This window comes from Rhineura floridana, chromosome 8, assembly GCF_030035675.1.
Source record: "Rhineura floridana isolate rRhiFlo1 chromosome 8, rRhiFlo1.hap2, whole genome shotgun sequence".
Lineage (NCBI taxonomy): Eukaryota > Metazoa > Chordata > Lepidosauria > Squamata > Rhineuridae > Rhineura > Rhineura floridana.
In genome coordinates, this window is record NC_084487.1 from 515,185 (window position 1) to 540,342 (window position 25,158).

At 47.7% G+C, this 25,158-nt stretch overlaps 1 protein-coding gene across 1 annotated transcript; it reads right to left on the reverse strand.

The window, feature by feature from the left end:
- Nucleotides 1-7,352: 7,352 nt before the first annotated feature.
- Nucleotides 7,353-24,803, reverse strand: PAX4 (paired box 4). The gene is given in 9 exon segments (XM_061640232.1): nt 7,353-7,534; nt 7,809-7,871; nt 9,246-9,317; nt 9,498-9,567; nt 17,950-18,062; nt 21,989-22,040; nt 23,601-23,816; nt 24,049-24,179; nt 24,710-24,803. Coding segments are annotated over 9 exon segments (993 nt in total).
- Nucleotides 24,804-25,158: the final 355 nt, after the last annotated feature.

Genomic DNA, 25,158 nt, shown 5'->3' on the forward strand with positions numbered 1-25,158 from the left:
AAATATTAACAGCAATATTACTGATGATCTGATATACAGATGATTATGGACAAGAATCAGAAAGACTAATAGCAACAGAGTGAAAAGGCACTCAGAAGTATTGCAGGGGAGGGGCTCTGTGTGTGTGTTTCAGAAGCATTAACTGAAATGATGTTAGCGCTTACATTGTCACCTGATTTTTGCTATAGACAGTGGCACGTCAGACCACTTGGTAAAATGTAAATGTACTGCCTTCAATTAGATGCCAACTTATGGTGACCCTACAAATAGGGTTTTCATGAGGCTGAGAGGCAGTGACTGGCCCAAGGTCACCCAGTGAACTTCATGGTTGTGTGGGGATTCGAACCCTGGTCTCCCAGGTCGTAGTTCAACACCTTAACCACTATACCACACTGGCTTTCTACAGACCACTTGGCCTGCAACATAAACTGCCCCTGTTCAAGGCCAGCTGCACCCTTGTCTAGGATATTTCCTGCTCTCCAGTTTTCCACACACCCTCAACAGTCAGTCAACATGTCATGACAACTGAATATGTTCAGTCCTGGTTGGGCTATTTTTTTGAGACTGCACACACACACACATTTAGAGTTTGGGGTGTATTTGGGGCCTCCTTCTGAAAACTGTGGAGTCCCCCACTGATCCCTCCCTTGTGTGCTGTTTTGGCCACATAAGGATCCACATTTTGAGAATGAGTTGCTCTAACAGAAAGTGGTATAGCTGAATGCCAGGCTGGGGGGGGGGGAAGCAGGAGGAGGTGACTGTCCAGCGTCTTGTGGGCTTCCCAGGGGCATATGGCTGTAGGAAACAGAATACTGGATTAGTTGGGCCTTTTCTCTGATCCAGAAGGGCCCTTCTGATGTCTGTTCGGTCTTTTCCCTGGGGCCACCACATGAAATTGCTTGTAATTGTCACTCCATTGCTTCGGCAGAATCTGGCCAAAGAGCGGAAGAGTCACCTCTTCCATCTAGGCTGCTGTGGGGCTCTAGTTGGATGCCAGAAAACGTGTTGCCTTCACCAGTAGCTTTAGAAAAATGGGCTGCATGGGGGGGAGGGAGGGAGAGGCTGCTCTTAGGAATTCCTTCAGACTAACAAGGTGGTCGCTGATTCATAGGGTTGCCATAAGGCGTCATTGACTTGAAGGCACTGAACAATGACAACAAGAGAAATTAGACGGGGGGGGGCTGGGGACGGGATGCTTTGCAAAGCTGCTCCCTACAGTCCCACTTCTGCTCCCTACAGTCCCACTTCTGCTCCCTACAGTCCCACTTCTGAGAGGGCTTCTGCAACTTTATGTGCCTAAGACCAACCACAGTGACTAGCTCATAGGGGGCAAAATCCAGGAGATAGCAGAGCCCCACATCCCAGCATGGGCAGCTGAAGACAAACCATGGCCTTGAACCCCTCCCCCACATTCTTAGGCTCCCCCAGCCCAGGGTGCAAGACTCCCCTTTGCTCAGTGGGTTGCTTTACGTCCTGAGGCATGTTTCAGCACTGAGGAAGCCTTAATAAATTCACCTGATTAAGGGGCTGAATTAAAGTGCAATGCTTAATGGGGGACTGAAAGAGATTTGCACTCAGGGCCAAACTAGATGTTACATCGGACACCTTCCTGGGCTTTTAAGGTGCTTCGTTCGTGGGTTGTTGTCCATTTATCTCTATCTCAATCCTTTGCACAAAATGGGTGTTCAAAACCTCCCCCCCCACCCAGACTGGAAGAGGCCTTCAGACCAGAACAGTCTCTGTGCAGATGCCCACAGCTTGACAGCACCCACAGGCAAGACTGGTGTGGGGAGGGGCCCCAATCAGGAGAGGGCATGGACAGAGCAAATGGTTCCTGCACATGAGGGTCCCTCCAGTGGCAGCAACACTTATGGGGTCTTTGGTGAGAGGGCTGGAAATTCTGTTCCTTATATCCATGCCTGGAGGGAGGTTCCCCACAGCCAACCATTGTGATTATGATTAATAAGATTTATTAGTTGCTTGTTACCCAAAGGTCTCCAAGCAATCTACAACAATGATCAAAACAAAACTGCTATTAAAACAAAACAATAAAACAACAACAACACCCCCAGCCACAGGAAGCTTTGGCAGCATGCTAGCAACAGATGTCATCTCACTCTATTAAATGCCTGGGGAAAAGGTAAATGTTTACTGTGTTCCAAAAGATGTCAGGTGGACCTCACTGGGGAGTGCATTCCACAGATGGGATCCACCACTGAAAAGACCCTCCCCCTTGTCACCACCCTCCGAGCCTCCCTCAGAGGAGGGACCTGGAGAAGGGCCTCAGGAGAAGAAGCTCTAAGGATCCAGGTAGGTTCATACTGGGAGAGGCGTTCCAGAAGATAAGCCACAAAGAGCTTTATAGTTCAAACCAGCACTTTAAATTGCGCTCGGAAGCATGCCGGCGGCCAGCGTAACTGGACCAGGACTGGTGTTATTACTGTGTTCACCCTGAACCCATCAACAATCGGGCAGCTTCATTCTGCACTAATTGAAGCTTCCATACCACTTTCAGATGCAGCCCCACGTAAAGCAAATTGTAACCTTGAGGTTACCAGAGCATAGATTACTGTAGCCAGGTTATCCCTGTCCAGATATGGCCACAGTTAGGCCACCAGCCTAAGCTGATGGAAGGAGCTCTGTGACACTGAGACTCCTTGTGCCTTAAATGACAGCAATGGATCCAGGAGAACCCCCGAACTACAAAGCCACTCCTTCAGAGGGAATGTGACCTCATCTACAGCAGGCTGACACCACTCAGGTGATCAGAGGAACAACCCACCGGCAGTGTCTCAGTCTTGTCTGGACTAAGCTTCACTTTATTGGCCCTCATCCAGTCCATTATCGTAACCAAACACTGATTCAGTACATCCCCTGCCTCACTGCAGAAGATGAAAAGGAGAAACAGAGCTGCATGTGGTCAGCATGCTAATAACAACACACTCCAAAACTCCCTATGACCCCACTCAGCAGTTTCACATAGATGTTAAACAATGCAAGGGACAGAACTGATCCCTGCAAGACCCCATGCTGGAGAACCCATGGAGCCGAACAATGTTCACCAAGAACCATCTTCTGGAGCTGGCCATCCAAGTAAGAACAGAACCACTATAATATGGTGCCCCCAACACCCTACTTAGACAGTCTCTCCAGAAGGATTCCATGGTCAAAGGTTCTGAAAGATCAAGGAGGATCAACAGCTGAAGTTAGCAAGAGATGCCAAAAGCAACAGAAAAGCTTCCTTTCGGTACATTCATAGTGAAAGACAGAGAAAAGAAATGGTGGTTCAGCTAGTCAATGAAGATGGCAAATTGATGGCAAAGAAAAGGCAGAAGGGCTCAATTCCTTCTTTGACTTAGTCTTCTCCCAAAAGAGGGTCTATGACCTTCCAGGGAAACATGAAGTAGTAAGGGCAGGATTGGAGCTTGAGATTGATATACAAATGGTCAAGGAATACCTAATCTCTTTGGAGAAGTTCAAATCTGCAGGGCCCAATGAACTGCATCCTAGAGTAACAACAGAACTGACTGAAGAACTTTCGGAACCACTGTCTATTATCTTTGCGAAATCATAAGAACATAAGAAGAGCCTGCTGGATCAGGCCAGTGGCCCATCTAGTCCAGCATCCTGTTCTCACAGTGGCCAACCAGGTGCCTGGGGGAAGCCCGCAAGCAGGACCCGAGTGCAAGAACACTCTCCCCTCCTGAGGCTTCCGGCAACTGGTTTTCAGAAGCATGCTGCCTCTGACTAGGGTGGCAGAGCACAGCCATCATGGCTAGTAGCCATTGATAGCCCTGTCCTCCATGAATTTGTCTAATCTTCTTTTAAAGCCATCCAAGCTGGTGGCCATTACTGCATCTTGTGGGAGCAAATTCCATAGTTTAACTATGCACTGAGTAAAGAAGTACTTCCTTTTGTCTGTCCTGAGTCTTCCAACATTCAGTTTCTTTGAATGTCCACGAGTTCTAGTATTATGAGAGAGGGAGAAGAACCTTTCTCTATCCACCCTCTCAATGCCATGCATAATTTTATACACTTCTATCATGTCTCCTCTGACCCGCCTTTTCTCTAAACTAAAAAGCCCCAAATGCTGCAACCTTTCCTCGTAAGGGAGTCGCTCCATCCCCTTGATCATTCTGGTTGCCCTCTTCTGAACCTTTTCCAACTCCATAATATCCTTTTTGAGATGAGGCGACCAGAACTGAACACAGTATTCCAAATGCGGCCGCACCATAGATTTATACAACGGCATTATGATATCGGCTGTTTTATTTTCAATACCTTTCCTAATTATCGCTAGCATGGAATTTGCCTTTTTCACAGCTGCCACACACTGGGTCGACATTTTCATCGTGCTGTCCACTACAACCCCGAGGTCTCTCTCCTGGTCGGTCACCGCCAGTGCAGACCCCATGAGCGTATATGTGAAATTCAGATAAATCATAAATAAGAAAAATAAATAAGAAAAATCATGGAGGATGGGTGAAGTGTCAGATGACTGGAGGAGGGTAATATTGTTCTTATCTTGAAAAAGGGCAAAAAGGAGGAACCGGGAACTACAGACCAGTCAGCCTGACGTCACTGGGAAAATTCTGGAGCAGATTGTAAAGCAGTCAGTCTGTAAGCACCTTGAAAACAATGCAGTGGTTACTAGAACCCAACATGTTTGCCGCCCTGGGCTCCTGCTGTACACCGCCCTGAGAGCTTATCGCTAAAGGGCGGTCTAAAAGTACAATAAATAAAATAAATAAATAAATAAAATAAATATATATCAAATAAATAAATAAATAAGAACAAATCCTGCCAGACTAATCTTATCTCATTTTTTGATCAGGTAACCTCCCTGGTAGACTGTGGGAATACTGTGGACATAATATATCTTGACTTCAGAAAAGCATTTGACAGAGTGCCCCATGATATTCTGATTAGCAAGATAGCTAAATGTGGGCTGGATGGAATAACTATCAGGTGGATCCACAGTTGGCTCCAGAATTGTAAAAGAGTGCTTATCAATGGTTCCTCCTCAGACTTGGGGGCAGTAACGAGGGGGTATTGCAGGGCTCAGTCCTGAGCCCAGTGTTCTTCAACATGTTTATCAATGACTTGGATGAGGAGGTGCAGGGAACGCTTATCAAATTTGCAGATGATACAAAATTGGAAGGGATAGCTAATACCTTGGAAGACGAAAACAAAATTCAAAGTGATCTGGTAGGCTGGAGCACTGGGCTGAAAACAACAGAATTAAATTTAACAGGGATAAGTGCAAAGTTCTACACCTATGAAAATGAAACCAAATGCGCAGTTATAAGATAGGGGATACTTGGCTTAGCAATACTACATGTGAGAAGGATCTTGGGATTGTTGTTGATTTTTGTTGTTGTTATGTGCCTCCAAGTCGACTATGACTTATGGAGACCCTATGAATCAGTGACCTCCAAGAGCATCTGTCATGAACCACCCCGTTCAGATATTGTAAGTTCAGTCTGTGGCTTCCTTTATGGAATCAATCCATCTCTTGTTTGGCCTTCCTCTTTTTCTACTTCCTTCTGTTTTTCCAAGCATTATTATCTTTTCTAATGAATCATGTGTTCTCATTATGTGTCCAAAGTATGATAACCTCAGTTTCATCATTTTAGCTTCTAGTGATAGTTCTGGTTTAATTTGTTCTAACACCCAATTATTTGTCTTTTTTACAGTGCAATGTGGCTGCAAAAAAGGCAAATGCTATTTTAGCCTGCCTTAACAGAAGTATAGTTTCCAAATTGTGTGAAGTACTAGTTGCCCGCCATTTGGCACTAGTTAGGCCTCATCTTGAGTACTGTGTCCAGTTCTGGACACTGCACTTTAAGAAGAATTCAAACAAACTAGAACAGGTTCAGAGGAGGGATCAGAGGACTGGAAAGAAAGCCCTCTGAGGGACAGATTGAAAGAACTGGGACTGTTTAGCCTTGAGAAGAGATGACTGAGCGGGTGATATGACAGAACTCTTCAAGTACATATTTATTTATTTATTTATTTATTTATTGCACTTGTATACCGCCCCGTAGCCGAAGCTCTCTGGGCGGTTTACAGCAATCAGAAACATGAAAACAAATATACAATTTAAAAGACATATTTTAAAAACAATTTAAAAGACATATTTTAAAAACAATTTAAAAGACATATTTTAAAAACAATTTAAAAGACATATTTTAAAAACAATTTAAAACACAATTTTAAAATTTAAAGCAATATAAAACAATATAAAAACAATTGCTAAAGAGCTGCAAATTTCCAGGACATTGCCCTTACATGCTCCACTGGGTTGTGAATGATTGTGTTGCCTCGATGCAGTCATTCAAACTTTGCCAACCCGAATAGCCTCACCAGTCCCATTCCAGCCAAGCATGTTCTCAGCTGGCACCATCCACAGAAGGCCCCTGGCCTAAGGCCCCTTTACACAGCTCAAAAGGACAGGGCACAGTTTGTTCACTAAAGAAAGAACAAGACTGCTTTCAACTGGGTATTTTTTTAATGACCAACAGACAGCAAGAGAAATCCAGAAGGAGACAGGAGCAAGCAGAGAACAGAAACAAAAAGGTTGCCACACAGAGGAGGGCCAGAATCTCTTCTTGATCATCCCAGAGTGCAGGACACAGAATAATGGGCTCAAGCTGCAGGAAGCCAGATTTCAGATGAACATCAGGAAAAACTTCCTAACTTTTAGAGCGGTACTACAATGGAACCCATGACCTAGGGAGGTGGTGGGCTCTCCAGCACTGGAGGCATTCAAGAGGCAGCTGGACAGCCGCTTGTTAGGCATGCTTTAAGTTGCATTCCTGCACTGAGCGGGGGGAGGGGGGGTTGGACTCGATGGCCTTATCAGCCCCTTCCAACTTTACAATTCTACGATTCTATGAACAGAATCACATTGCCCAGCTCTCTCCCAACACAGGTCATTGTACAGAGCAACCAAGGAAGTTCCCAGGCCTGAATCCCAATTGAAATGGCTCTAGAAAATCTGTGTCCTCCAAGAGTATCTGGATCTGGCTGGCAATCACCCTCTTAAGAACCTTGCTGAGAAACCTTTTCCTACAAAGACCTTCTCTCCATGTTGTCTCCAAAACATGCCAGCCCCCATTAAATTAGAGTACCCCCCCATCCCCACCAGTAGCAGCCCAGTGAGAAAGTTCTGCTGTTCGCAAAATGTCTCAGTCCAATCTTTTGGGATTGAGCACAGCATGGAGAATCTCTACGAATGGAGTCAGCTCACCAACAGGCAGCTGATTTCACTGTGCGGAATCCAATATACCACAGGCGACCTTTTGGGATGGATGTTCTTGGTGGTCTCTGTGCCAGGGCAGGCCCTGGGATCATGCTATCTGGTCCTTGGGGAGGAACTGGAGCTTGCACAGAGTGCCAGGAGGAGGAGGGGCTTCCAGGGCTGGCATTTCCATGGCACCAGATGGCTGATGGGAACCCCTCAGAGGCTCCTCAAGGGGAGGCAAGCATGGCTTCCAAAGTGGGGGAGTCAGAGCCCCTTCAGCAGCCAGCCCTGCAGGTAGAGAGCCAGATGTCAGGCAGGGGTCATGCCCCCTTGAGCATAGCCCTTGATAAGAGCCGGCACCCCCCTGCTCTGTACAAAGGAGGACTGCAGAAGCCCCTCTTGCTTCTGCTGCCTCAACCCCTACCCCAAAAGGAAGGGGCATTTGAAGAGCATCTGTCCCTGACCCCCATCAACACCAGTCCCATTGGCTGATGGCTCCCTTAGGCCCCCCTGAGAGGTATGGGGAAATGCATAGGTGCCAAACCATCTGGAGGCCTCTTACCACAGCCGGGCTCATTCCAGGCACAGGGCGGCGGGGCGGTTGGCTGCAGATAGGGCAACATCCCTGGATGGAAGGGGGCAGCCGTTGAGCCTTGGGCATTTAGGCCAGGCACGAGGTTGCAAGGGAAAGGCTGTGGAGGCAAAAGGAAGGCTTCGCTCTCTGAGCCCTGCTGCAGGCACAGGTGAACCTGTGTCAGCTCTCTCTAACTGTCGTGACTCCCAAACGGAGAGCGAACCTTGGAACTGAGCAAGGAATCCTCTGCGAAGTGGCAAGACTACAACATCCGGGGCCCTCCGACAGAAGCTACCTCATAGGGCAAGTGCCTTCCCTCAGATGTGGGCTGTAGCCTGCCCACTATTTGTGTCAAAGATGCAGCACCACTCCTCACCCCCCAGGCTGTCTGTGTGTCCAGCTCAGCCTTCCTCTGCAGCCCCAGGCACAGAGGGCTGCGCTGCTCTAGCCCTGGCCAGAAGAACCAGCTGGGTTGGGGGGCCCAGCCTGGCTCAACCTGGCCTGGCTTGGCCTCTGATGGCCCCTTCCTCTTCCACGTGCTTAGAGGGGGGACTCTCTGCAGGTACAGCTTTGCTGTTCCTGCCCACCTTTGCTCTCCTGCCCTGCTCATAAGGGGACAGGAGCCCCCCCCCATGCCTTCCTGTTCCTGGTCCCTCTAAAGACTTCAACAAAATTTGTGCCAATGAGCAAAAGCCATGAAAACCAGCCCAGCAGAGGAAAAGAAATGCTTAGAGAAGACCCATGGCACTTATTGACTGGAGGTGGGGAGCAGTTCTGAATATGAGGGGAGGGCATTTTGAATCATGGCCATTGCAATGCTCAGTGGCATCTGGGCTTTTATTCTTGTGGGTAGCAAAGTCGTCTTCTGCTGCAGCTGGTACAACCCAGAAATGACAAGAGGGCCCACCAGTCAGTGTTGCAAAACACCATGAAGGGCATGGCTGGACCACACTGACACCCACCGACCCACCCACACAGCTCCTGCCCCTCATCCCAGCCTAGACAGCCATGCTGGCCAAGCGAGGGAAGCAGCAGCCGTCCGCAGTAATCCCCCCCCCACTCTCACACCCTGCCAGGCCTGAGGCTGACACTTAGGGGCACCAAAGGGATGAGGCCTACCTGATTGTAGAGGGCGGCAGCAGCAGCTGCTGGCGTGGCTGAGTAAGCTGCAGCAAAGCGTTGGGGGGCTGGCACTACGGGAGGTGGCCACCACCCACACAGGGATCCTGGGAGGAGAGAGGGGGAGACGCATCTGTCCTTGCCCATTTGCACTGGGTGGGAGGGAGGCTGTTCTGCTCACCCTCCTCAGAGCTGTCAGGGTGGATGGTGACATAGCTGCCCTGTGCTGGCAGACACACTGAGTCTAGGGGTCCTGCCGCTTCCCCACGTGCTTGTGTGTGTTGGGGGATTAGAGAGGAACAGCACAGGCCCCGGCAGGGCTGCTCAGCTTGCCAAGGTCACTCAGCAAGCAACAGATAGCCTTGGGGATCCCGTGCCCTGCAAGAGGGAGGGTGCAAGACCCAGGAACCAGAGACCCAAGTTCGGGCAGAGAGCCTGTGCCTGGCCAAACCACCCTCCATGGCTGGACATTGCCACTGAGTCGTTGGAAGATGCCCCCCTCCCCCCTCCCCTATGGCAGGGCCAGAACTCCCGGGATTGTTTGGGTCAGTCCAGAACCTGCTTGTCCTGTGCCCATCGTGGTCTTGGCCTCCCGACGCCATCTTGCTCTCCGATTAGAAAACCACACCTAGTTGGAGGGAAATCAAAGGCGGAGGCAGTCAGGGGAGGAAAGGCCACATCCTGTCCTGCAGAGCTGCAAGGAATCCTTCATCCCGAAGCACCCAACCTAGACTGCTCATCTCTGGAGGAGGAGGAGGAGGAGGAGGATTATAAAAACCTCTGTCCCGCTCTTCCTCCCAGAAGGAGCCCAGGGTGGCAAACAAAGGACTGGCTACCAATACGTTTCCGGGCCAGATTCAAAGTGTTGGTTCTTACCTATAAAGCCCTTAACGGCACCGGACCGCAATACCTGATGGAACGCCTCTCCCACTATGAACCTACCCGTTCGCTGCGCTCGACATCAAAGGCCCTTCTCCGGGTTCCAACTCACAAGGAGGCCCGGAGAGCAATAACGAGATCTAGGGCCTTCTCGGTGGTGGCCCCCGAATTATGGAATGCCCTCCCTGACGAGATACGCCTGGCGCCTTCTTTGATATCTTTTCGGCGCCAGTTAAAGACCTACCTCTTTGCCCAGGCATTTTAGTCTTGTTTTAATTTTAATGTTATAGTTAATTAATTATAATTTTTATTAATTTTGTCTTAATCTGTTTTTAATGTGTTTTATATTTATATGTTGTATTCACATTCACTGGTTTTAAATGTGTTTTTATCCTGTTGTACACCGCCCTGAGAGCCTGTTGCTATAGGGTGGTCTAAAAGTGCAATAAATAAATAATAATAATAATAAATATTTTATTATTATTATTATTATTATTAACTTTATTTAGACCCCGCCGTTTTTCCAAATTGGAACTCATGGCGGCTTCCAGATAAAAAACAGATACAATTAAAAACCTACCAAAGTTAAGAACATAAGAACATAAGAAGAGCCTGCTGGATCAGGCCAGTGGCCCATCTAGTCAGCATCCTGTTCTCACAGTGGCCAACCAGGTGCCCGGGGGAAGCCCGCAAGCAGGACTCGAGTGCAAGAACATTAAGTTAAAAGCATATAATACATAAATAAATAAATATAGACAGATATAATTTAAAAAATGAACTCTAATTTAAAATAGCATTAAACTGTTTCTGATAATTAAAAACTATACTCATAAAATCAGAATAATTAAAAAATAAACAAGCAAGAACCTTTTGGGCCTATCCTTAGCTGCCTTTGGAATCAAAGGCTTGCTGAAATAAGAAAGTTCAGGGAAGAGGCCATTCTTATCTCCTTAGGGAGGGAATTCCAAAGCCTAGGGGCAGCCACCAAGAAGGCCCTATCTCATACCCTCACTTGTTGTACTTGTGCGGATGAAGGTATTGAAAGAAGGGCCTCTCCTGAAGATCTCAGGGCCCGGGCAGGCACATAGAGGGCGATGCGGTCTGACAAATAGCCTGGACCCAAGCCATGTAGGACTTTATAGGTCAGCACCAGCACTTTGAATTGTGTCCGGAAACAAACTGGCAGCCAGTGGAGCTTTTTTAACAGGGGAGTTGTATGGTCCCTGTAATCAGCCCCAGTTAACATTCTGGCTGCAGCACGTTGTACCAGCTGAAGTTTCCGAGCAGTCTTCAGAGGCAGCCCCACGTAGAGCGCGTTACAGTAATCTAAACAGGATGTGACTAAGGCATGTGTCACTGTGGCCAGATCGGATGGGTCAAGGAACAGGCGCAGTTGGCGCACTAATCTCAAATGTGCAAAAGCCCTCCTGGCCACTGCAGAAACCTGGGAATTGAAATTTAAAGCTGAGTCCAGGAGGACACCCAAACTGCGACCTGTGTCTTCAGTGGGAGTATAACCCCATCCAGCACAGGCTGCATCCCTATTCCCTGATCTGCCTTACGACTGACCAGGAGCACCTCTGTCTTGTCTGGATTAAGCCTCAATTTGTTCACCCTCATCCAATCCACCACTGACGTCAGACACCAGTTTAAAACCAAGACAGCTTCCTTGGAAGAAGGTGGAAAGGAGAAATAGAGTTGGGTGTCATCAGTATACTGGTGGCACCGAACTCCAAACGCCCGAACAACCTCTCCCAGTGGTTTCATGTAGATGTTAAATAACATAGGGGACAAAACTGAACCCTGAGGGACTCCACAGGCCAATGGCCAAGGAGTCGAACAGGAGTTCCTCAATACCACCTTCTGGGTTCGCCCCTCCAGGAATGACCGGAGCCACTGCAAAACAGTGCCCCCAAGTCCCATCCCAGGTAGGCAGTCCAGGAGAATACCATGGTCGATGGTATCGAAAGCTGCTGAGAGGTCCAGCAGAACCAACAGGGACACACTCCCCCTGTCCAGTTCTCTCCGTAGGTCATCCACCAAGGCGACCAAAGCCATCTCCGTCCCATACCCAGGCCTGAAACCAGATTGAAATGGATCTAGATACTCCATTTCATCCAGGAATCTCTGGAGCTGGGAGGCCACCACACGCTCTATTACCTTACCCAAGAATGGAATATTGGACACTGGCCGGTAGTGATCCATGTTTAAGGAAATATGTTAAAACATCTCAAAACATCTTAAAAACATCTTTTTAAAAAAATCTGTAAAAACATCTTAAAAAGCAATTCCAACTTAGATGCAAACTGGGATAGGCTGGACGTCCTTGAAGCCGACACCAGCATCTGGAAGAAACCAGGAACTCTCCGAACACTTTCGAGTGCTTGCTTTTCAGATAATGTTGCACTGATCCTGTTTGTTTTGGCCATAGCTAGGGATGGTGTAGAATATTTGCACAATAGGATTTGATGTTGAATTCTGGGATAATCCGCAAGTTCATCTCATTGTCGAACAAGCTTTGTGTGCGTTTGCAGCTGTTAGTGACACCGTAATTTTTTAAAAACATCCGTGGTGAGAATTACATAATTATTTACACAATTATTTTTGCAGTCTGCTGCTGCTGTATACAGTAGCATGAGAAATAATGGAGAAAATTATGTAATTTTTTGGAAAAAATGGAAAAAAGGGAGAGCTGGGAATTGCGGCAACTAGGGGGACACAGTTTATAGCAAATAGGAACTGTCAGCGTAGTACATGCTCTGGTCACCTCTCGTTTAGACTACTGCAATGCGCTCTACGTGGGGTTACCCTTGAAAACAGTCCAGAAATTACTACTGGTACAAAACACGGCGGCTCGTTTACTTACGAATAGCCGCCGTTATGATCATATTACCCCAGTGTTATACAATCTCCACTGGCTTCCAGTTATTTTCCGGGCTCAATTCAAGGTGTTGGTATTAACCTTTAAATCCCTATACGGTTTCGGCCCAGTATACCTGAAGGAGCGCCTCCACTGTCATAAAGTGTGCCGCCCTACAAGATCTGCCACTCAGGGCCTTCTCTCGGTTCCGCCGACTAAAGTGGCTAGGTTGGTGAGGACTCGGGAGAGGGCTTTTTCTGTGGCAGCCCCCACGCTTTGGAACTCCCTCCCAACGGATCTTCGACATGCCCCTTCCCTAGATATATTTTGCCGGGGCCTGAAAACTTGGCTTTTCCATCAGGCCTTTATGACCTTTGAGACTTCCAAGGTGAACTAGTCCTAGAACTGTAAAAACAATCTACTAAATACTGTAATTTTTGTATTATACTTTACTGGCTATATTGTTTATTGTATTTTATTATGTTTTATTGTAAGCCGCCTAGTATGGCCATTGGCTAGATAGGCGGCCTATAAATTAAAGTTTATTTATTATTATTATTATTATTATTTGACAAATTGAAAAATGGAACGGAATCAGATAGTGAACCCCACCCCTAGCTGTCGCTCAGTGGGTGGAGCACCTGTTTGCATGCAGAAGGTCCCATCTTCAATGCCTGCCATTTCCAGATAAGGCAGGAAATCCTCTGCCAGTCCATTTAGATAATACTGGCCTAGATAGACCAAAGGTATGGCTCATTATAAGGCAGCCTTCTATGGCCCCATGTGCCACCTGCCTGTGGGGGGGGGGATGTGCCTTCAAGTGGATTCTGGCTTGTGGCAACCCTATGAATCAGTGACCTCCAAGAGAATCTGTTATAAACCACCCTGCTCAGATCTTGTAAGTTCAGTCTGTGGCTTCCTTTATGGAATCAATCCATCTCTTGTTTGGCCTTCCTCTTTTTCTACTCTCTTCTGTTTTCCCCAGCATTATTATCTTTTCTAATGAATCATGTCTTCTCATGATGTGTCCAAAGTATGATAACCTCAGTTTCATCATTTTAGCTTCTAGTGATAGTTCTGGTTTAATTTGTTCTAACACCCAATTACTTGTCTTTTTCGCAGTCCATGGTATCCGCAAAGCTCTTCTCCAACACCACATTTCAAATGAGTTGATTTTTCTCTTATCCGCTTTTTTCACTGTCCATCTTTCACATCCATACATAGAGAATGGAAATACCATGGTCTGAAAGATCCTAACCTTAGTGTTCACTGATACATCTTTGCATTTGAGGACGTTTTCTAGTTCTCTCATAGCTGCTGTCCCTAGTCCTAGCCTTCTTCTGATTTCTTGACTGTTGTCTCCATTTTGGTTAATGACTGTGCCGAAGTATTGATAATCCTTGTCAAGTTCAATGTCCTCGTTGTCAACTTTAAAGTTACATAAATCTTCTGTTGTCATTACTTTAGTCTTCTTGACTTTCAGCTGTAGTCCTGCTTTTGTGCTTTCCTCTTTAACTTTCATCAGCATGCATTGCAGTGGTTCCGCTCCTACTTGGCAGGTCGGCTCCAGAAGGTGGTGCTTGGGGAACATTGCTCGGCACCCTGGACTCTCCAGTATGGGGTTCCGCAGGGGTCAGTTCTGTCCCCCATGCTGTTTAACATCTACATGAAACCGTTGGGTGCGGTCAGTATGCTGATGACACACAGCTCTATTTCTCCTTTTCATCCTCTTCAGGTGAGGCTGTCAGTGTGCTGAACCGGTGCCTGGCTGCGACAATGGACTGGATGAGGGCTAATAAACTGAGGCTCAATCTAGACAAGACTGAGATGCTGCTAGTGGGTGGTTCTTCTGACCAGATGGTGGATGTCCAACCTGTCCTGGATGGGGTTGCACTCCCCCTAAAAGAGCAGGTTCGTAGCTTCGGGGTTCTCCTAGAACCATCTCTGTCACTTGAGGCTCAGGTAGCCTTGGTGGAACGGAGTGCCTTCTACCAGCTTTGGTTGGTGGCCCAACTACATCCCTATCTGGACAGGGATAACCTGGCTTCAGTTGTCCATGCTCTGGTAACCTCCAAATTAGATTACTGCAATGCACTCTACGTGGGGCTGCCTTTGAAGACGGTTCGGAAACTGCAGCTTGTGCAAAATGCAGCGGCCAGATTGGTAACAGGGACCAGACGGTCCAAACATATAAAACCGATTCTGGCCCGCTTGCACTGGCTGCCTGTATGTTTCCGAGCTTGATTCAAGGTGCTGGTTTTGACCTATAAAGCCTTACACGGCTTGGGACCACAATACCTGATGGAACACCTCTCCCGACACGAAGCCACCCGTACACTATGCTCAACATCCAAGGCCCTCCTCTGGGTGCCTACTCCAAGGAAAGCTCGGAGGATGGCAACAAGGGAGAGGGCCTTCTCAGTGGTGACCCCCAAATTATGGAATGAAATTTGTGACGAGGTGTGCCTGGCGCCAACACTGTTATCTTTTCGGCACCAGGTCAAGACTTTCTTCTTCTCCCAGGCATTTTAGCATGTGTTTTATACTGTTTAAATTTTTAAATTGTGTTTTAAATTGTTTTTATAAGGTCTGTTTTAAATTGTATTTGTTTTAATGTTTTTAGTTACTGTAAACCACCCAGAGAGCTTCGGCTATGGGGCGGTATACAAATATAATAAAATAAAATAAATAAATAAATAAATAAATAAATAAATAAATAAATAAATAAATTTCAAGCCATTACTGGTTTCTGCTAGTAGTATGTTATCATTTGCATATCTTAAATTATTGATATTTGTCCCTCCAATTTTCACACCTCCTTCTTCTTGGTCCAATCCTGCTTTCCGTATGATATGTACTCCATATAGATTAAATAAATAGGGTGATAAAATACAACCCGTCTCACACCCTTTCTGATGGGGAACCAATCAGTTTCTCCATATTCTGTCATCATCATCATCAAATCCCAACTCCACCTAATCACTGACTGGTACTGATTGACTATCATGATGACAACACCAACTGAACATGTGGCAGCTACAGAAAAGGCAAATTGCATGCAAAGGATCATGGTGTGTGGATGTGAGAGAGGAAAGGCACATTGGAGAGAGTGAAAAGAGTTGGAGGCAATGACACTAGAAGGTGGAGGCCACTCTTCCCAGTGACTAGCCCAGCTGGGCTTCCTGCCACCTTTGCTTCTAGCAGGACTCCTGGCAGCTGAAGAGCTTCATAGGGGGCTATCCTGGAACAGAGGAAGATTTCCTCATCAGGGCCTTTCTGTGCCTGCAAGAAGTTTTCCTTGTCCAGTCTGCCTGCTGTGAAGGTGAGAAGAGTCTTCCCGGGAGAAACGGGAGGCCAGCTGAAGTGCCCTTGAACGTGGGCCAGCCCGGCTGCCTCCGGGAGTAGATGCTGGGAGGGTTGGAAGCAGTGGCTAGGTTTGGGGCATGGAGCTGTCTGCCCCACACAACCTGTCCTGAACTACCTGAGCCAACCTGCTGCCAAAGGTGTTGTGGATGCACTATTGTGTCACCAGTACCAAAATAAGATTCACCTGCCAGTCTGGCTAGATTCTGTACTGGAATGAGGAGGGGGTCTCCATCTTGTCTTTTCCCTCAGGCAGCAAAAGGGCTCACCCTGCCTGAATCCCCCACCTGAGGCATTCCAAATGGGGAAGGGCGGCTCTGTGCCCCAAGGAAGAACATTTGTTTCCCTCACCATTTCCAGCCGCTGTGTTGCAGCAAAAACAGCAAGGAGTTTTGGGGTGGCACCTTGAAACCCAAGGCTTTTGTGATGGCTTTGGACATATCATGAGAAGACGCAATTCACTAGAAAAGACAATAATGCTGGGAAAAACAGAAGGGTGTAGGAAAAGAGATGGATTGATTCCATAAAGGAAGCCACATACCTGAACTTACAAGATCTGAACAGGGTGGTTCACAACAGATGCTATTGGAGGTCACTGATTCATAGGGTAACCATAAGTCGCGATCGACTTGAAGGCACACAAAATACACAAGCCTTTATGATGAAGGGGATGTTGCCCCACACAAAGCGTCTGCCATAATAAATGTGTTAATCTTCAAGGGGCCACCAGAAGACACTATTTTTTCTCATTGTTGTCAATAACTGATTTCTGGCTGCTCTGCAGAGCAAATCATGGATCCATACTGGCCTGAGAGTACAATGTATTCATTTTTCCTCTCCCATGGTGGCTTTGGTGTCCATCTGTTAGCATGTGGGAGTCACAGGGTCCTTTCTGCCCTCATTCCCACAGCCCTGGAGACCACGAGGGCCCTGAAAGAGTCACTGCGGGTGGGAAGGGAGAGGAAGGCAAAGCCTGAACCCGGAGCCTCTCCCTCCCAGTCTGGGGGACACCAGAGGATGAGCGGCAGTGGCTGAAGGGCTCCTCCAAGTGTCAGTGGCCTCCCACAATGCCTGTTTAGTCAGGCAGGGCCCGTGTTGGGGGAAGGGCTCCTATCCCTCCCCCCAATTACCACCACCACCACCACACTGGCATCTCAGGATCAGGGAGCTGTTGGGAAAGGCTTGTCAGTTGTTGTGGAGTACTGTATTTTGCAAATGATGAAGCTCTTACCCACCTCCCAGGCTCTCCACTGCAGCCCCATCCCCTCTCCAGGGGAGGCCATGGCTGCCTCTAGCAGAGGCTGGGCACGTGTATTTGAGGCTGGGCTACACTGGCAGGAGAAAGAGACAAAGCGAACAGGCAACACGGACCTCAGCTCCTGTGGGGAGTGTTTTTTCCTTTCTCTTTGCCTGGGAAAGGCAGGGCTGAGGTCACTGCATAATACTGAGCCAGATCGTCCAGTGGCCTGACTCTGCAAGGCGGCTTCCTCTGGCCGTAAAGCAGGTGAGATTCTCTCCCCCACCTCCACCTGGTGCCATCCTGAGGGCGTGATGACTCCAGGTTTGCTGTCATTGATCATACGGAAGTCATAGCAAGACTGAAGGCACCTGTGAACCATGGCAAAGCATTGTTGTGAGCATTGGCCAGCCACAGTGTGAGTAACTGCGCATACAACAAAATGCTTGGATGTAATCCAAATCCCCCTGTGAGCTTCCCTCTACATGATGGAACTCATGGAGAGCATTTCAGACTTACAGGATGCTTTGACAGCGTAGGCACCACCCTCTGGGGTGGGGTGGATATCATGTGACTGGGATCCAAGCTGAGGCTGTCTTGCTCAGTGGCATTTGTGTAAGCACAGAGCTCAAGGGGGTGAGAGGGGAGCTTGTAGATATAGCTTCACTCACTCTGATAGTGGCATCTGGTAGGCCAGTAGCAGACGCCATCTTCTCTCGGATGGCCATCTCTGGGTACTGCCCTCTCTGGAATGCTGGAAGAGAGTTTGGAAGTTACACCCAGTCACCCCACTTGCCTCAAAACCCGAAGCAACACACTGAGATTGGTAGAAGCCCTCAGAAGGAGATGCCCAGTCTCAGCTGGTAAACTAGCCAAGCCCGGCTGTTTGGTGCTGGTGTCTGGTTCCCATGATGTTCCTTTCAGCTATCATGGCTAAAGGCCATTGGTTGAACATGTATCCAGTTCTTTCTAAAAGCCACCACTGCATCTGTGGATCACCCTTTGAGCCTGCGTAGGTTGTGGCATGAGCTCTTTCCTCATCCATCAGGCTTCCACGTGGGCTGGGCATCACCTAGATCTCTGAAATATCTCAGCAAAAAGCTGCAACTGGACAAAAACACACATCTGCTGGTGCCTGGGCCCCATGTGATTCATCCAACAGGTTACAACAAGGAAACCAAGTCTCCTTTGAAACTTATCAGAGATTCCTTGACCTTTCTCTGGACTAAATGGCTCGTGTCTTTGTCACCAGACTGGGGGAGGGTCTAGGAGAGGAGAAGGTGATTCATCTCTATATAGCCATATTTGGACTAATTATGGTTAATTATTTATTTTTTTGCTAGTGAACAAAACTTGGGCAAGTAAAATGGGAACTGCTCAGAGGCAGCCCACCCAAGGTAGGTTGTGGGGTGGGGGGAGAGGGACTTCTTTCGAACAGTGTTTCTGGGAGATGCAAGCTGCTTCCTGATGTTTATCTGAGCCAGATGTATCTTCTTAGACCATCTGCCTCCCTTCAGAAGCACCCAAGAAGAGGCTGACCCACTGGTGTCCTTTCTTCGCTCTTGTTCTTGTGAGGAGAACCCCAACCTTGCACAGTCCCTGGCACCCACCTTTTTCCAATACCTCCAGCTGTGGCTTTGAAAACACAGTCCTGCTCCTATTCCTGTGCTGGTTGCATGCTGTGGACGGTCTGACTATTCCCTTCATTCCCTTGGGAGATGGGGCCTCTGGCGCCTCTGCTGAGCACCTGCTGGGGCTTCTTCCCCCTGAATAAAATCACAAGTACAAGTTGAAGGGGCAGGATTGCAGGTTGCGCTTAATAGACAAATGGTCAAAGAGCACCTAATCACTTTGAATGAGTTCAAACCTCCAGGGCCTAATGTGCTACATCGTAGAGTATTGAAGGAACTGGCTGAAGAACTCTTAGAACCGCTGTCTATTATCATTGCAAAATTGTGGAGGAAGGGTGAAGTGCTGGATGACTGGAGGAGGGTCAATGATGTCCCTATTTTCAAAAAAAGGCATAAAGGAAGAACCTGGGAACTACAGACCAGTCAGCCTGACATCCATCCTTGGGAAAATTCTGGAGCAGATTATAGAGCGGTCAGTCTGTAAGCATCTTGAAAACAATGCAGTGATTACTAGGAGCCAACATGGATTTATCAATAACAAATCCTGCCGCACTAATCTGGCCTCATTTCTTTTATTGGTTAACGTCCCTGGTAGACTGTGGGAATACTTTGAACATAATATATCTCAACTTGTAGCAAAGCTTTTGACAAAGTGCCCCATGATTTTCTGATTAGCAAGCTAGCTAAATGTGGGCTGGATGGAACAACCATCAAGTGGATCCACAGTTGGCTCCAGAATCGTACTCAAAGAATGCTTATCAATGGTTCCTTCTCAAACTAGGGGGAAGTAACAAGTGGGGTACCGCAGGTTCAGTCCTGGGCCCAGTGCTCTTCAACATTTTTATTAATGACTTGGATGAGGAGGTGCAGGGAATGCTTATCAAATATGCAGATGATACAAAATTGGGAAGGATAGCAGATACCATGGAGGACAGAAACAAACTTAAAAGTGATCTTTGTACCTTGGAGCACTGGGCTGAAAACAACATAATTATATTTAACAGGGATAAGTGCAAATTTCTGCACCTAGGACAGAGAAACTAAATGCACAGTTATAATACATGGCTCAGCAATACTACACACAAGAAGGATCTTGGAATTGTTGATCACAAGCTGAATATGATCCAGAAGTGGAATGTGGCTGAAAAAAAGGCAAATGCTATTTTAGCCTGCCTTAACAGAAGTATAGTTTCCAAATTGTTTGACATACTAGTTGCCCACCATTTGGCACTAGTTAGGCCTTATCTTGAGAACTGCATCCAGTTCTGGACACCACACTAAGAAGGATTCAGATACTGGAACAGGTTCAGAGGAGGGTAACAAGGATGATCAGGGGACTGGAAAGAAAGCCCTCTGAGGACAGATTGAAAGAACTGGGATGGTTTAGCCTTAAGAAGAGAAAACTGAGGGGAGATATGATAGCACTCTTCAAGTACTTGAAAGGTTGCCACACAGAGGAGGGCCAGGATCTCTTCTTGATCATCCCAGAGTGCAGGACATGGAATAATGGGCTCACGTTGCAGGAAGCCAGATTTTGACTGAACATTAGGAAAAACTTGCTAACTGTTAGAGTGGTACAACAATGGAACCAATGACCTTGGGAGGTGGTGGCCTCTCCCACACTGGAGGCATTCAAAAGGCAGCTGGACAGCCACCTGTTGGGTATGCTTTAAGTTGCATTCCTGCATTGAGCAAGGGGTTGGACTTGATGGCTGTATAGGCCCCTTCCAACTCTACTATTCTAGGATTCTGCAAAAATCAGGATAATACAGGACTGGAATGCAAGCTCTCAGCAATGACATGGCCACCCTGTTTGGAGAGCTGGTAGCATCTATTACCACAGATCCTTAAAACACCAACACTGAACAACCCATTTTACACAAGGTGACACATATCACAGTCAGAAAATGCAGAGATCCATAATCACATCATGCAATGCATCTGGAGTTAGTGCAAATCTGCCCTAGCCAGGTTCAACCCCAGCTCAAGTATGGAGGCTGGCTGGCTGGTCTTGTGAAAATCACCACATCCCAGCTTTGGTTCTCTAAAAGTGGAATTAAGCTCAATGATATAGAAACTTAATACATTAAGCAGTGCTATGGGATCAGAGAGCAATACTAATCCATAAACCTTGAGCTAAGAGCCACACATGCCCTCAGCAAGTGAAAGCAGCAGTTACAAGAGACTTTAAAAAGTATCATATGAGGCACTCATCATCTTTAGAATGACTTCAGAACAGAAAGTGGCCCTTCACTAGCAAAAAGGTACAGCAAGGCAGGGTGGGCCCTATCATTAGACAGAGAGGGACCACTGCCTTAGGTGGTAAACCCTGGGGAACCACGGCTGTTGTGACCCTTGACCTAGTGCTTCTGTGGAGGGCAGAGTTGTGTCTGCCCTTGGCCTTCAGATGCAGTGGTGGGCACTATCCCATTGCCAATGCTGAAATAAGATCCAGCTTCCAGTCCAGTCTGTGTATGAAGTGTGGGTGCCAAAGCAGCAAACTGTCTTGGACTGCTCTGGTGGCATGGGTTGGACTTGATGGCCTTATAGGCCCCTTCCAACTCTACTATTCTATGAAATGCAGTTCCTTGGAGGGACATGGGAAAATAACAGATTCAGGTAAGTAGTGTGAGAGGCAACCTTCATCTGGTAACCATACTTGATTATGCAGGGAAATAAAAGAGTGAGATGACTTCCTTGGAAACGTCTGCCCTCTCTTGATTTTTTTATAGAGGGGTGGGTGGGTGTAAGATAGGGCCACTCACCTGATTTGTAAAGCAGATCAAGCAGCCCAAATCAGACCATAAGCAGTTTCAGCACTTTAAATACAAGACTTGAGACATATGGATTTGGGCTGATTCAGGCCTTACCTAACAAGCGACTGGGGAGGTCCCTAGTCATGATCCTGCCTGTGATAAGGTCATAGGTGCAATCACCAGGTGTACAAGCATGCATGCACATGCACGCACACACACACACACAAACAGACATGCTCTGCTAGGCAAATATGTTTCAGGAACCCTTCTGTGGCATCTCTCACCTGAGTGCAGAGGCTGACACAGAAGAGCAAACTGCTCTGGGAACTGCATGTCCATTTGCAGGCTTCTGAGGATGCGGTTGATGGAAGACACCTAGAGAAGAGAGAGAGAGAAAGGGAACGAGGGGGGGAGCCCAGACAGATAGCAGATTATGGCTAAGGGGCTCCAGGGTTTCCCTGGTTTTTGCCAAGTTAAGGCTGCAATCCTGATATGAGCACTGCATTCAGTGGGACTTCCTTCTGAGTACACATATTTAGAAGGGTCGCACTGCAGAGGCAAGCAGCATCCTCATAACATTTTGGGGCAATTGATGCCTTAAAGTCTGTCAAGATATCTAGCAGCAAAGGCTCATTCCAGAGGGAATGTCCCTATCCGCTGAGAAGCATCAGTTAGAGCAACTGGCTGGAAAGCCCCCAGCTGTTGTCCCCAGATGGAAGGAAGCCCTCTTTCCTCTGGACCAGAGGCATCTCCCGCTCCCACTGACTCCAGATGGGAAGAGGAGATCCCCTGCTGCATCCCCACAGTGCCTGCCGCTCCTCCCCAGAAGGCTTCTGCCCCTTGCTCTGGGAGCTTCTGGGTGCAGAAGCCTGGTGGTGGTAGTGGTGGTGGCTAATTGTGCCTGAATGAGTACAGTTGAGGCTCTCTTGCTATGATTGCTCTGACAGGGAACACAAGAATGCCTGCAGCCCTGGATGGTGGGGAGAATGTCCCCACAACCCCTTTCCCAGAACCGTCCAGATTCCTTGCCTTGTGGCAGCTGCTGCTTCCTGCTGTTGTGCAGTCCTTTTATCAGGCCTTTGATTTACTTGTGCCCCAAATGGATTGATGATGGGATTACTAAGAGTACCTTAAGTGTCAGGGACCAAACTCAGAGGCAGAACCCAACCAGGACATCCAGCCCATCTCTTTATACCCATGAGAATCACCCTGTCCCCTGGCACATGGAATTACTAGGGGGGCGGGTGGGTGGGGAGGAACTGGTCACATAATTCAACCTCGGCAAAAAAAAAGCTGGCTGAGTGCAAGATGAGAGTCCTCTCTAACAAAGTCACGTCTTGTTATTGAATTATAAATCACTTTTGGATGTCTCATGGGAAGAGATTCATCAATGAAATGATAGATAGATAGATAGATAGATAGATAGATAGATAGATAGATAGATAGATAGATAGATAGATAGATAGATAGATAGATAGATAGGTAGGTAGGTAGGTAGGTAGGTAGATAGATAGATAGATAGATAGATAGATAGATAGATAGGTAGGTAGGTAGGTAGGTAGGTAGGTAGATAGGTAGATAGGTAGGTAGGTAGGTAGGTAGATAGGTAGATAGATAGATAGATAGGTAGGTAGGTAGGTAGGTAGATAGGTAGATAGATAGATAGATAGATAGATAGATAGGTAGGTAGGTAGGTAGGTAGATAGATAGGTAGGTAGGTAGGTAGGTAGGTAGATAGATAGATAGATAGATAGATAGATAGATAGATAGATAGATAGATAGATAGATAGATAGATAGATAGATAGATAGATAGATAGATAGATAGATAGATAATATGGACATGAACACACGCAAGGCAGGTTCTCAGCCCCAGATTCTCAGTGCCCATAGGCCATACAGAGGCCTGCCCCACAAGCAGCTAAACTACAACTTACACTGGGCATCCTGTCTGTAGCACAGGCTCGCTCCGTGTGTAGTTTCCCTTGGATCTCCCAGGCAAAGATGAATGGCTGCTGCTGCTTCAGCTGGGCAATCCGGGCCACCACTTCTGGTGTAGATGTTCGTGGCCGGCTCCCTCCTACAGCCTTTGGTTGGACAACCCCGGTCTGGTAGTAGCGGGTGAGAATCTTGCTGACACACCCATTGGAAACCTGTAATGTAAAAATGTGTGTGTGTGTGTTGAAGAGGGAGCAGTGAAAGATTGCATGGAGGGAAAGAAAGGACGGTTTGGGATGTGGCTCTCCTTCCAGTTGCCCCCGAGATTGGCTGCCTACCCCGCCATGCTTCTCAACTTCCCTTGTCTCACAACATCTACCCCACCCTTCAGCTGGGAGGGTCACTGAGCCCCTCCAGCCAGTCTCTCTTCCTCCATTTGGTTTTTACCTTCAAGTGACGTGAAATGTCCGTGGCTCGCAGTCCACAGGAGGCCAGCTCAACAATCCTCCTCCTCTTGAAGTGGGGCAGGGGGCAGCCATTCACAAAGGCACCCCCCATCTGGTTCACACCATTGGTCCCTACAAACAGCCCACATACATGGCTTACCCAGTGCCCTCTGCCTGCCCCAGTGAGCAGGCAAGGAACAGAACATCTTTCAGGGGTCATCTGGAGTCTGTTGTGGTCTGATTCATGTTGTTGTGACACTGAGGAACGCCAATGCAGATGCCCATTTAAAAATAATTGTAACCTCCTGCAAAGCACATTCAATCTTCACCACTTTTCAGTGGTTTCCATTTTAAAGATGTTATTTACTGAGGCCGGTGGTTATTTATACAAGAAACTAACTGAGCACACCTGGAGAACCCCAGATCCAAGCAACTCCAGATCTTCTCCAGAGACTATCCCAGTTTGACTACATCCTTCTTTAAGTACAGTGCCCAGAACTGGACACAGGACGCAGTACTCCAAATCAGGTTCAGCACCAGACAGCAACAGGCCCTTTGGTACCAGACTGCAGAGGTCCTTGAAGGTGGTGGAGGTGGCACTGCCGCCGGAGGCTTAATTAGGCCCAGCTGCATCAGCAGATTAGCACTCTGTGCACACACACCTGCCATCACCCAGATGGTGGGGGGTGTTGATGCCCCAACCACCATCTTGGGTGATGGCAAGCATGCATGCACAGTGAGCTGATGCAGTGCCATGGTGCCACAGGAAGTTGCACAGCCAGCCCACGCTGGTAATGGGGGGGGTGTTGCCTGGGAGGGTGGCTGATGCCCAGCCCCAGCAGCAAGGGCCTTTCTCAGTGCCAGGGCCCTTGGCCAGTGCCCAACTGCCTGTTGGCACCAGGCCTACTCCAGATAGTCTGACCAGTGCAGAATAAAGTGGAACTACTACTTTCTTTGATGTGGAAGCAATGTTTCTAAAACTGCATTAGCCTTTTCTGATGCTGCATCAGACTGCTGACTCAGCTTGATGTTCAGCTTGTGATTTACTTCTGTCCAAAGATCTGTCTCATGCATGCTGCCAAACAAAGTTTCTCCCATCCTGTCAATGTGC